The sequence below is a fragment of the Neolamprologus brichardi genome, chromosome 19 (assembly GCF_056152115.1).
Source record: "Neolamprologus brichardi isolate AB-2024 chromosome 19, ASM5615211v1, whole genome shotgun sequence".
Classification (NCBI taxonomy): Eukaryota; Metazoa; Chordata; class Actinopteri; order Cichliformes; family Cichlidae; genus Neolamprologus; species Neolamprologus brichardi.
Genome location: NC_142122.1, coordinates 1,012,073 through 1,025,110, shown reverse-complemented (window position 1 = coordinate 1,025,110; position 13,038 = coordinate 1,012,073). Strand labels below are relative to the sequence as shown.

General features: G+C 49.7%; 1 protein-coding gene across 2 annotated transcripts in view; it reads right to left on the bottom strand.

The window, feature by feature from the left end:
• Positions 1–10,535, bottom strand: part of pxdn (peroxidasin) — a 39,191-nt gene extending 28,656 nt beyond the window's left edge. For both annotated transcript variants that reach the window (XM_087832827.1, XM_087832828.1), the window contains exons 1-3: positions 10,166–10,535; positions 1,917–1,988; positions 1,614–1,685 (exon numbers count right to left, since the gene is read on the bottom strand). In XM_087832827.1, the coding sequence (XP_087688953.1) occupies positions 1,614–1,685; positions 1,917–1,988; positions 10,166–10,329 (308 nt within the window). In that variant the 5' untranslated portion in view covers positions 10,330–10,535. The remainder of the gene's footprint in view (positions 1–1,613; positions 1,686–1,916; positions 1,989–10,165) is intronic.
• Positions 10,536–13,038: the final 2,503 nt, after the last annotated feature.

Genomic DNA, 13,038 nt, shown 5'->3' with positions numbered 1-13,038 from the left:
GGGAGCGTGCGCGGTTGCCTCATGAGTTTAATAGCAGAACATGAATGAGGGCCCACCCTGCTGCCCCCCCCATTCTCTGCACTCAGCTTTGCTCTCATGTGCTCTGCTGCACGAAGCAGTAAAACGCCTCCTAAACACTAAAGTGGACAACACACTACCTCCCCCTCCAAGCACCTCGCTACCTACTGACACCCATCGAGGTGCGCACCAACCTCTAAAGTCATCATCAGCAGCAGCAGCGTGAGCTCCTCTATGAAAACACAGGTTTTGGCAGGTCTTGCTGTGTTAACACACAATCCTCTCATGAGTGGACGTCCCATAAAAATTCACCCTGAGGTCAGACCTCAGACTCTCTCTAAAACAACATGGCAGCGTAAGCTTGCACGACCTGAAGAAGAGTGGACCAAAGCCTGCCCACAGTGATGACAGAGACCGATCACTGCAGGTTACGGTCGGGACCGGACTCCACAGGTTCTCCACAGGTTCTCCACATATGCATAATAAAGAAAACAAAATGAAGAACTAAAGAGAGAGCTTACAGGACGGAGCTGAAGAAGTACTAAATAAAGAGGAGTGCTGGGGGGAGGTGCTGTACTGAGGTTGTAAGGAAGTGAAGAGGTGAGAAGTGTGTGTGTGTGTGTGTGGGGGGGGGGGGCATCTTCAAAGGGTCAGTGCTTCACCTCCACTGTGCTTTAAAGTGAGCTCTGTAATCAAAGCAGCTGAGGATTTCATTACAACATGAAAGTGTGTGTGTGTGTGTGAGTCTGTGTGTGAGCGTGTGTGTGTATGTGTGAGCGTGCGTGCGTGTGTGTGTGTGTGTGTGTGTGAGTGTCAGTGAGTGTGTGTGTGTGTGTGTGTGTGAGTGTGAGTGAGTGTGTGTGTGTGTGTGAGCGTGTGTGTGAGTGTGTGTGTGTGAGCGTGTGTGTGTGTGTGTGTGTGTGTGTGAGCGTGTGTGAGCGTGTGTGTGTGTGTGTGTGAGTGTGAGTGAGCGTGTGTGTGTGTCTGTGTGTGTGTGTGTGAGTGTGAGTGTCTGTGTGAGCGTGTGTGTGTGAGCGTGTGTGTGTGTGTGAGCGTGTGTGTGTGTGTGTGTGTGGAGGGGGGCATGTATTTCAGGAATGTGTATGTTTGCTCTCTGGCTTACTGAGTAGAAACGGCTGTTGGGGGGGGTTCTACATGTTTCAGGTCACTTGGGCTCCATCATCTCCATGACTACAGCGCGGTCAGCAGGGCTGATCTGGGATCAGAGCAGGGGAACTAAAGATGGCGTTACGTTTCCGATGTTTGGCGCTGACACTCGAGTTGAGCTCTCGGCTGCGAGCTCAGCTGAGGCCGCGGGACGATCGCGCGCGTGACTCACAAAGCCAAGCCCGAGGCTTTACACGCCTGCTGTTCTCCGTGCCTGCAGGTCACCGCGTCCAGACACATAAGTACAGAGGATCAGACAAAAGGAGGCCTTTCATTCGCACAATTTCCGTAACGCAGCCTCAGCCGTCCGCGGCTTCTGAAGCGCCCGGCGAGGCTTGTTCCAGCACGAGCGTCTTTCTGCTGACTGAGCGAAAAGCTTCTGAGAACAGTCTGACACAGCAAACACAGGAAGTGACGGCTGAACTCACAGATATTTGAGGTTTTCCAGGTCTTCGAACGCCCCCCTGGGGATCCTCCGGATGTGATTGTTGTTGAGGAGGCTGAGGGGAAACAAACAAACAGGATAATTTTCTGCTTCAGTGTCAGTGCCTGTACTGTGCTAGCTTAGCAAAGAGCCACAGCAGGTCAGAGGTACAAAGCGAGCTCAGGTGAGACGTTAAATTTCTCGAGCCGACCTGCACGCGTACGAAAGGAGCAGAACGAAGCATGACTGTCAACCTTTCCGCTTCGTCCTCACGCTGAGCTCGTGCGTCTGGCTGGAGAACACTTACAGGGTGTTGAGGTTCTTTAGCCGCCTGAAGGAACCCAGCTGTAAATCCTTGATTTTGTTGAACCTCAGGTCTCTGCAAATAAAAGAAAGCATGTTCATAATCAGGAACACGAGCCGAGCGTAACATTTATTTATCCATTTAGACCAGTTTGTTCTGGGAGATTTATATTAAAAAAGACAAGACTGGACTTTACATAAAACATCTAAACAGCACATTTCTGTTGCGCCGTCTTCGTTTTGTTTTTTTGCCATTTTTGCAGGTTATGTAGTCCTGTGTTGACTGTCTGTCATATGTAGCACCACGGTCTTGCTTCACTGCACATGGCTGAATGACAATAAAGCCACTTGACTTGAGTTCAGACAGACAGGAAACCTGCTGATGTCCACGAGTTTAAGACTCGGCTGTCAGTGCCAGCAGAGGGTTTTTAACCAAGTATGACGTGAACATTTTTACTTATTTAAGTTGTCAGATTACTTCTGAGCCCCTGAGATGAAGGAACTGTTAAACATGTGATCCTCACATTTGTAAACAAATGAATTAAAGCTGAATCTGAGCTGTTTCATTCAAATTCACTGAGACAAAACCAAGTCTGTCCAAGTGTTTATGGACCTGAGTGTAAACATCCGTTTATGTGCATAGCATGAAAAGGATCCAGAAATTACATAATATCACTCATTTTATTTATTTGTGTCATTTATTTTTCTTTTTACAATTTATTTTTATGCATCTGTGTAAAATAAGTTAATAAATACAGAAACAAATGCTTCTATTTGTCTGCCTGGACTTTATTCATTCATTTATTTCACTGAATAATTGAATAAATAATCATGCACTGGCATGAATAAAGATCAATAATAATAACGTGACCTTGATCTTTGTTTTAAATGCTGCTTTTAATAATGAGTTTTGCCAAATGACGATCAGAGAAAATGCACGAGGAAAATCAATCAATCAATAAAAAGCTAAATGAATAAGCAGCACTTCTATGAAGGCTCAAAATCAGCAAACCTATGAATGCAAAGCTGTGCTGCATTAATCAAACATGCAGGAGAGCAGGATGTAAGTACTGGATAAAAGCTGAACAGTGACCATAAAGTCCACCGCAGAGCCGCCACGCTCTCATCCTGAGGCACGTCTGGGCGTCTTACTCATGTGGCAGGAATGCTCTTATCGAGCTTTAATCACGAGGGCCGATTTAAAGCACATCAGCCCCAAAGATAACGAGCAGATGGCTTCGTAATGAGCTCAGGCACTAATCAGCCTTAATAAGAGCGAGCGTGCCGTCGGTGCGACGAGCTGAAAACACGCCGTTCCTCCAGCTTGGTGAAATCTGAACGTTGTGTTTTTGGCTCTGAGACATCTGAGCCGTGATGTTCTTTCAGCGCCACAGAGACACGAGCGTCAGGACGGATCCACGAGGCTGAATCGTCACTGAGCTGAGAGTCGAGACAGGAAAACATCAACGCTCCTGCTCCTCTAGAAGAACTCCTCCCCGGCAGAACTCCCAGCATTCTTCGTATCCGCCGACCTGGCAGAGGAAGTCATGGAAGTCAAACTGACAGACATGCCCGACAGCCCCCCCAACTCTAAAGACTCTTCCTATGAAATCCAAAAACCTGAAAATTCACAAGCTTAAACTTGAACTCTGATCCGTTCCACTGAAGAAATCTACACAGGTGCATTCTGGGTAAACTGAAGGCTCCTGTCAGCATTCCTGTTCACAAATTCCTTCGTGCCAATATTTAAAGGACCCGCTCCAGAGAGCTGGGACTGGGCCGGGTGCAGGACCTCCCGTCTGGTCTCTGACTTCACCTATTTAACTGAACTACACCTGGCTGTTTGCAGCATCCTCCATCTCCGCTGTTTAATGAGGGCTGAGCGCTGCTTTACATCCTACCAGGGCAGAAATAAGGAAATATACCACGTCTAATAATCCCAGAAATTATTCAGTTCTTTTATAGTTAATGTGTGAATATTAGACAATCACCTGTAGTCTAACCAAACACCTGCTGTTGTTGTGCTGTGATGCATGTGAGTAAATGTAATGGAGACTTGAGGACAGGCATCGTCTCAAACCAAAGGTTTGCTCTGCAGTTCAAAGACAGAGCCGTGAGGGTCCACGAGGAAAGAGCAGGTACGGTACCCACAGAGCGCTCTGTCCAGACACGCCGAGGCCTACACCGCCCCCGGCTGTGAGGACGAGGAGGAGGGGGAGTTACGTGCTGGATCAGGCAGCTCTCCTTATAATGAACTTCTGTTAGAAGGTCTGAAAAGCCCGTGTCGTACATGCGACCCCGCCCTCAGAGCTGCCGATGGCTGTGAGGTCGTTAACTGGACCGGATTTAACGCGTCCTGCTCGGTGGCGGTGTTATTCTGGCTCAGTGCGAGTCGCTTTCATGGCTGGCATGACTGCGGCTCTTTGTGGAGAAGGCTAAATAAGGTCAGCAGAGCTTTGTCTGCGGGGTGTGTTTAAAGCATCAGCTGTCGAGGCTCAGCTGACCAGAATGTCCTGGAAGGACGGGATGCGGTGAAATTGGCCCCCAGGGCCCGACGAGCGCTCCGATGCAGCGGGAGGAGACGGACTGAAAGCTGGCTGTCCTACAGCTGGATCGTGTGTTTGTGTCAGAGCTCGTTCTGTCTGCAGATCTGTTAATGAAACCCTCGTGAGCGCCAAAGCCTGACGCTGCCCATCCATCATAACCACAACCACATCTAATCCCTGCTCGGAGAGGGGAGGCAGCTTTGCGACGTGCACGTCGACGCTGCTTCTGCAAGCACGAAAGCAAAAAACCTCAATTGTCTCAACACAATCAAACAGGATGTAATAACTCGCCCGAGGAGCACGGCGGTCTCTGGAGCCGCTCGATAGTTTAGAAAGAGGAGAAACCGGAGAAAAGCAGGGGAGGCGAGTGAGTCAGTCCACAAAGGGGAAATTACAGTGCGGAGCACGCTCAGTAAACAGTGTTTGTAGACGTCCACGCAGCGCTGCAGGCCGGCCCGAAATCCACACGCAGCATTTTAATGCTATTTGTGGCAGAGCTGATTTAATGAGTCAGATAACAGCCATTACGGTCCCGCGCCTCGAGGAACCGGCAGACAGCAAGGCTAACTCCCACACAACAGCACGCCTGAGAACGGCGTCCCAGGTCACAGATGAAGGGAAATGAACAACAATGGGAGCAAAGGCAGGGAGGCGTGGAAAAAGATCGACATTTCCCACACAGAGGCTCACTCAGACACTCAGGTACACAAACACAAGTGCAGGGAGGCAAAACCTGATCTCATCCACTGCTGAACTTCTAAGTTTGCTCCCGTCAAACGACCTGAGACACTCAAACAGATCCACGTATGCTACCCTGCACACAGTCTGTCCCCTCACATCACACCAACTCTGAGGGAACGACTAACGAGCAAAACAGCAGGAACGAGGAAGAAACACCGACAGACTCGGCCAATCACCGCAGCTGATATGTTCATCCACCCGTCCTCTAACAAGCCTCTGAAAGTCGCTCCTCTGACCCTGACCATCGTCAGCTCTGCTCGGTTCATTCTGAGCGCGCTCAGCAATCAGAGGAGATTCTGAGATGACCTCCAGCAGGTCTGCGGTGACCCTGGATGGGTTGGTATGGAAACCGAGCCAGTTTCATGGACTAATCAGAATTTTTCTTTGAGATTTGTGAATCATTTCCACGATGATGCGACTCACAGTTCTCTGCCACAGCAACAGGAAGTCATTGTGTTTGCTGTGATGCGTTTGACATATAAACAGTCAAAGACACGCAGGAAGTGAAGCACGGTGTTCCTGCGAAGAAAGGAAATCAGTTCACAGCTTCACAAAGACCACGAACAGATGAGACCAGGGCCTGCAGCAGGTGGAGGTCTGGCACTGCAGCCAGGTGAAGCCGCTGAGCCGCACAGGTGAGTAAATGTGAGCCTCCGACGTTCTCGCCCGTCTGGCTGCACATCAGCTGCAGGAGCAGAAGCCGAGCGGTGTGAACGAGGCCAACGTGGCCGGCGTCCAGATCACAAACACGAGGCAAAGCCAATTATCATGCAGGACTTGGTGGGCGCACAAACCCAGACAAAAGCAACCGGTCCTGTGTGAAAGTGCAGCTGCTGCACGCACCTGTAATCTGACCCCAGATCAGGTCACTCGAGCAACCTGCAGCTCGTCTGGCACCGACTCGCAGACCTGCTGGCTTTTTATCTGACGCTGAGCTGGGAGGATTTCAGGTTTCTATGAATGTGGCGTGAGCAGGGCGGTGAGCGGAGCTGGCTCCCTCCCAGCTCCTCCAGCATCTGAGGGCCACGTGTGCGCCTCACCGTGCTCGGCGGGCTCTTCGGCTTTGCATGCCGAGCTGCCAGCGGCCTGTGCGAACCACCGAGTTAAACGAGTACATAACGGCCTCCTCGCAGAGCAGGAGCTCCAAACACGGCCGTGACATTTATCTGGAAAACATCCTGCGTGGAGACGACTAGTAAGGCTGGATGTTGAGTTCAGCCTCTATGTGTTACCTGTAGCAGGAGGCCACGCCCCCATTATTTTAAATACCTGAAAGAATCACTGCGGCCTTCAGACTCCAGTCACAAAAACAAGAATGTGACCTGTCACAACATGTGAGCTGCCATGTTTGCCATGTTGGTTTGTGTAGTTACAAAAAGATGTAATGTGATTACAGTTACAGCTACCTCCAGAGAACTCAAAGCTAAAGCTGGGAGTAAAACACGTCCTGCACACGTGCACTGACCGACACGCTCCCCGCACAATCCACAAACGGCCTGCGTGTTCCAAAACAGCCAATCACAGACGTGCACCATACACTGATGAGCCGCGTGGCTGCAGGTGGGGGCCCAGCGGAGAGCCCGGGCTGTGCAAATGTTTGTTCAAATTAACCAAAAATCCAGTAAAAACAAACTCCAATAATAACAGGAAGTTCAAAACTGCTTTCTAAGTTTCAGGGCGGAGTCCTGCAGCGCGGTGAGAGGCGAGGTTAAACCCTCAGCGACTGCAGGTTTGTGCCCCGACACGAGACCCAAGGAGTCGGTTTGTATCTCGGCCGGTCGGCCTGAGCGAGCAAAGCTTTGGGCATTTCTGGCTCCGCATTCCACCTGCCGACACCGAGCCTCACAAACCCTGACTGCAGCACATTCCAGCGGCCGCGCCGCTGCCCGTCACGCAGGCAGATATCGGGCCTCCGTTTGGGGAGAGGACACTACCAGTGTCTCAACCCCGTGACACGAATGCACGCCGAGCTGACTCACAGCGCACATCCCCGTGTGAGCCACTAATACCGAAAACAACCAGTTTATACCCCATGTTGGCAAAACAGGACCTTTCGTCCCACTGCTGCAAATCCCTGAGAAGATGCAGAGACCGTGAGTCACAGTTTGGCCTCAAACAGGCGTCCACAGAGGACACAGCTGACAAATACACACAAACCTCCATGTGTGGAGGCCCGAGAGCCAAACAGGAACGCTGCGGGCTCAAAACCAGGTCTTTGTGTCGTGACCCAGATTCAACAAGACGTTTCATACAGAGATCATCTTTCCTCTCCATAAACCAGCACTTAGTATTTGTCTCAGTTATCTTTGTCTAATATTAAATGTGAAAAAGTCCGGATGATGCAGACGCTCACAGCGCTGCACGCTCTGACGTGGCTGTGACATCATCGAATCAGGCGGGCCTAAACAAACAAAGTCAGCTCTGCCTGATATTTACATGACATCATCAACTTCAGCTTCTGTGACTCTAACATTATCATCCTCCAGCTGAGCCCACACCTTCACACCAAGCAGACCAATCGGTGCCGGGCGGAGCTCGTGGAGAGCGACGTCATCATAACAGTCACTCACATAAACACGCGTGACAGCACGTGATGTTTAGACTTTAATCACAAATGTCTGAACAGAGCTAAAATACCAAGGTAGTAAAAGTTGAGCAGGACAGGCGCGGGCTGACGTGAAGCATCATCTCCCACCTCTGTGATATTATCACTTTAAATTCCTCCCACGGCACGCCGCCAGCTGGACTCGGGCGCCGTTCCTGTGGAGCCACAGACGGAGGTCAGAAAGAATCTGCAGCAGCTGTGAGCTCGTCCTGAAACCACCTCACAGCTCACGGTAGGAACTGTGAAAGAGTTTCAGATGAAGAGCTCGCCGCCTCACACACGGCGGCGACGATGACCGGTGCTGAGCATTGAAGCTGCACACGGGAGCTGCATTTACACCTCGACCAGCAGGCGCGACTTCCTGCTGAGATCGGCGCTTGAACAGGCCTTTCATCGGTGGCCTCACGGGGGCATTCATCCTCCTCCATCCTCCTCTGGGGTCTGTGGGCAGCGCCGCCGAGGGCTGACGGGCAGGGAACGGCTAATTCTGGCACGCCTGGCTGAGTTGCCCCCTTTGTCCTGGATGAAGCTATTTATAGTCCGGCTATGACGCGCCCGCTTAAAGACAAAGGGACACATGTTTGGGACGGACAGATGTGGAGCTGTGTGTTCTCCCGCTGAGCCGAGCCGCTGCGACATGCTGACCAGCGCACGCCGGAGAATTTCCGCCCTTTCAAGGCAGCGGAAGAAAAACATGAACAACAAAAAGCTCCAAAGACAATCAGAGAAGGAAGGGGAGGTCACTGAGACGCACTACGCCACGGCGAGGACGCTGTGGGCGTGAGGGCCTCGGTTTGGGAGAGATCAGCTGATCCAGGCTGGGAGTCGGTGCTGACGAGGCCCGCCACAGGGTCAGAGTTCACTGTGGAGAAACGAGCCAACACGGGGAAGGGCAACAGCCGCTCACAATCGTCCTCATCTTTCTTTTACTCATCCTCGCCGCTCTAACGTGTCTCTGAAACGCCACGAGGGGCCGCACGCACACGCAGCATCGTGACAGCATCAGTGGTTCTCCTCCAAACACGCCAAAGCGAGCAGATCCAGATGTGCGAGGCGAGGCTTCAGTTTTAAAAGCAGAGCGAGAGTTTGCGCCCCCTCCACTGAAACTCTCTCAGGTCTTTGTCTCTCCGCCCTCTCCATCCTTCTGTGGTTCCTTCTCCTCGGACGCTCCATCAGATGTTGTGCTCCTGGCTGAGGCTGTAAGACAGCCGTGCTCGATGCAGAGATTCTGAGACCACCATCAGCTCCTTCCTGTTTCCCGATGCCCGGCCACAATGGCCGTCAGAGCGTGGAAAAACGTCCGTGCTCTGTGCAGTCTGCTTCCAGCGTGGCTCTTCTTCTCCACACTCGGGCTGAGGGACGGCCGTCCTCAACCGAACAGCGAGGAGCTGCTCGGTATGGCAAAACGTCTGATTCAGGTGCAGAGACCATGATTATAAACAAACAAATAAACAATCAATAAACAATAAACAAGGAAGAACTGAACTCTCACAGAACAGCTGGGCAGGGAACAGCTGGGCAGGGAACGGTCCCCCCCCAGAGGACTTTTTAGCCCAATACTCTGACGCCAAACCTTCCTACCCGGCCTGAAGGTCGGGCTCAGCGTCAGATACGAGCTCAGGCCTCAACAAACCCCAGAATGAAAGCACAGCACAATAATCACATCTATGACTCACATGTTTACATTTCCAATAAAAAACTGAAGCAAAGATCTTTGACGTCACAGCTAAAAACGACCACGCCCACCCGGACATCAGCTGACCCCCACCCTCACTGTGTTTATCTTTCTCATATTTATTTTATATTTACAGTGAATGAAGCGTCAGAGCTGTTCTACTCAGAAAAACTATCAATCACATAACTGCAGTTTTTGGAAACGTCGCTGGGCCAAACCAAAGACAAATATGATGAACACAAACGTGTGAGACCCCTGATTGGCTCCGGTGTACAAATGCAAACACACAAGAAGCAAAAAGCAACACCAGGATCTGCTGATGTGTCCCTAAAACACCAGCTGGGACAGTTTAGGGGGACACAAGCCCAAGAATCTAACTTCAGCTTCATACCAGCTCGGTTGGACCTCTTTCAAAGACCTGCAGGCTTCCTGTGACCTCACAGATCGACTTTTAAGGTGGATCCACCGGATTCCTCCTGAGCTCAGCTGAAAACTTTCCTCTTCTCCAGCTCCAGACCCTAAAAGCGCCTCTCCTGCACTCTCTGATCCCCAGAACCTGCAGCAGCACGGCTCGGTGTGCACACGTCCCCCTCCACCCTCACTAACACTAACTCGGACCGTGTCTCGGGCCTCCCCCTCCGCAGGCTTGCGGATCGAGCCGCTCTCCGCCGGGAGAAAGTACTCACAGGATGGTGGTCTGCGGAGAGACCGCCGGCACCGTCTCCAGGTTCAGATGCATACATCTCACCGTGGTCCGGAAACACAGGCAGCGGCTCGGACAGCACAGGCCGAACCGCCGAACCGCGCAGAGCAGCAGCAGAGAGGAGAGCAGCGCAGCCCGCAGCGCCATTTCTAACCGAGCAGAGCCGAGCGACCAGCTGCCCCCTCACACACACACACACACACACACACACTCAGAGAGGAGGAGGAGGAGAGGCAGCACACACACACGCACACACACACGCAGGCTGGAAGCTCGCAGCCCGGCTGTTCTTCTCTGAGCGGAGCTCCTGAAACAATGAAGGAAACTTTCTGAAGTTTCACCGACCAATGATTCTGAGCAGGACGAAGCTGCAGTTCCTCTGCCCACCGGCAGGGGCAGCAGGGAGTCCGCCCCGTGCACTCACATGTTAGAACTTCACAGCAGAAACAAACACAGTCCTCCCGCTTTCTTCTAAAGGAGATCATATGCAGCAGGACCATCGCTCAGCGAGCTCACGTCTCCAACATCCCTGCAACTTTTATATTGTAGCAACTTTTATAATGTAGTAACTTTTATTGTAGCAACTTTTATATTGTAGTAACTTTTATTGTAGCAACTTTTATATTGTAGTAACTTTTGTTGTAACAACTTTTATATTGTAGTAACTTTTATTGTAGCAACTTTTATATTGTAGTAACTTTTATTGTAGCAACTTTTATATTGTAGTAACTTTTTAAACCAACACTGTGTGCACGAAAAGACTTCAGCATGTGGAGACAGTCATTCATAATCATAACTGTATTTGTACAACATGCACACACAGAGCTGCAGAGGAAACACGAACAACAAGGCAGCAGGTCAGCAGGTCAGGTGTTGAAGACACTTCTCTGCTGCTGATCTTCTGGACAAAAGTCTCCACTCGGGTCTCATCTGTCCAAAGGATGTTGTTCTGGTGCAGCTTTGCAAACCCAGGCTGTGCTGCCATGCTCTTATTAAAGGAAAAGGCGTTCTCCTGCAGGGTCAGGTTTTCTCATTGTGCTGTCATGAACTTTGACCTTTAACCTGTTGACTGAGGCCTGTAGAGTCAGAGGGGCTCTCAGGGTTTTTCTTCCTGGTTTGATCTATGAGTTAATTTGCTGGGACGTCCACTCCCGAGGCTGAAATGATGATGATGATGATAAAGGATGTTTGAACATTTTATTTTATGATATTAATTACAGTTATGATTGAAAATAAGGCGTCAAATCTGTCCACAGTTCGTGGACGCCCGCTCTGTCGACCATAAACAACACATTCATGGGGCGACCGTAGCTCAGGAGGGTTGGGAAGCGTATCTGTAACCGGAAGGTCACCGGTTCGATCCCCGGGCTCTCTGTCCTGGTCGTTGTGTCCATGGGCAAGACACTTCACCTACCGCCTACTGGTGTTGGCCAGAGGGGCCGATGGCGCAATATGGCAGCCTCGCTTCTGTCAGTCTGTCCCAGGGCAGCTGTGGCTACAACTGTAGCTGCCTCCACCAGTGTGTGAATGTGAGAGTGAATGAATAGTGGCATTGTAAAGCGCTTTGGGTGCCTTGAAAAGCGCTATATAAATCCAATCCATTATTATTATTATGTCATTTCTGTTATCGACACAGTGAAGCAGCCACATGTTAAACGTTTGGCTTTGCTGACATCTGCTGGAAGATTCACGAATTACACCACATACCAGCAAGTAATGACGTCACGATCTCCAGTTATTATTAAGGGTGTGTTTTAAATGTTTTTATTGAGCTAATATTAATTATTTTCTGATTTCCACTCATAAATCCGCTCGTCCAGATTATGCATGTTCATATTAAACGTGACTAAAGTTCCTAATAATGAGCTCAGTGTCTGCGCAGTGATCTCTGTGCTCCTACAGCCGAACAAATTTATTATTTTTCTTTCTAATCAGTGTTTTTTCTGTTCAGTTTTTATTAGTTTCAGTTTTACTGTCTTTCATTCTTCGTTTCTTATTTAGTGGCGACTCAAACAAGTCACAGTAAGAAGACGACGTGGAGGGTCCTTCAGGACCTTAAAGCCTGCGACTGAGGGCGTACTTACCCTGTAATTTAAATGTCAACTTATTTCATCTGAAATGACAGCATAATTATATTTACCAACAAATACTTTAACAAGCGTACACTAGAAAAAGGAGGTATAGTTCAGGTTTGTACAGGAAACAAAGAAATACTGTGATTTAAGTGTATAAGTAATTTTATGTAGTACCATCTTTTCTGTGGTTTCCAGCCAAGAGACAAATTATAGTGTAAGTAATTTTAGTGCTTTGCGTCTCCTTACCTGTAAAATACCCAGAAGTTAGACAAGGTTCAGATGCTTCATAATAAGCCCTGTGATGAAAAAAGTACAGCATACATATGATATGTTGTTGTTTTTTGGCTAAATTACCAGGAAATTACAGAGTACTTAAAACCTGTTACAGAAGGATTTGTGTCTCTTTTCCTGTAAAACACCTGAAGTTAAGGGTAACTTAGAATTGCTCATGCACCACGTAAATGTACCTACAGTATCATTTTTTCCTTCCCATCATGCCTTCTGTCTGCCCACTTTTTAACTAAACCCAGAGTTTGGCTAAAACATGACCAATCATTATTTCCACAGTTTGGTCACAAGCACAGTGTCGCCACCAGCTCCAACCTGGCCCAGGAGCTGGAGAAGAACTCCCAGACCAGCTTCACCTACAGCAGCAACAAACCGCAGGGCTGTCAGTTCAGACACGAGCCATGAAGGACGTGGCGGCACGACTTCACAGCAACAGCAGATCTTTATTTCTAGAAAATCCATAGCTTGTGTTTGAATTTCCTCTTTTTTGTTT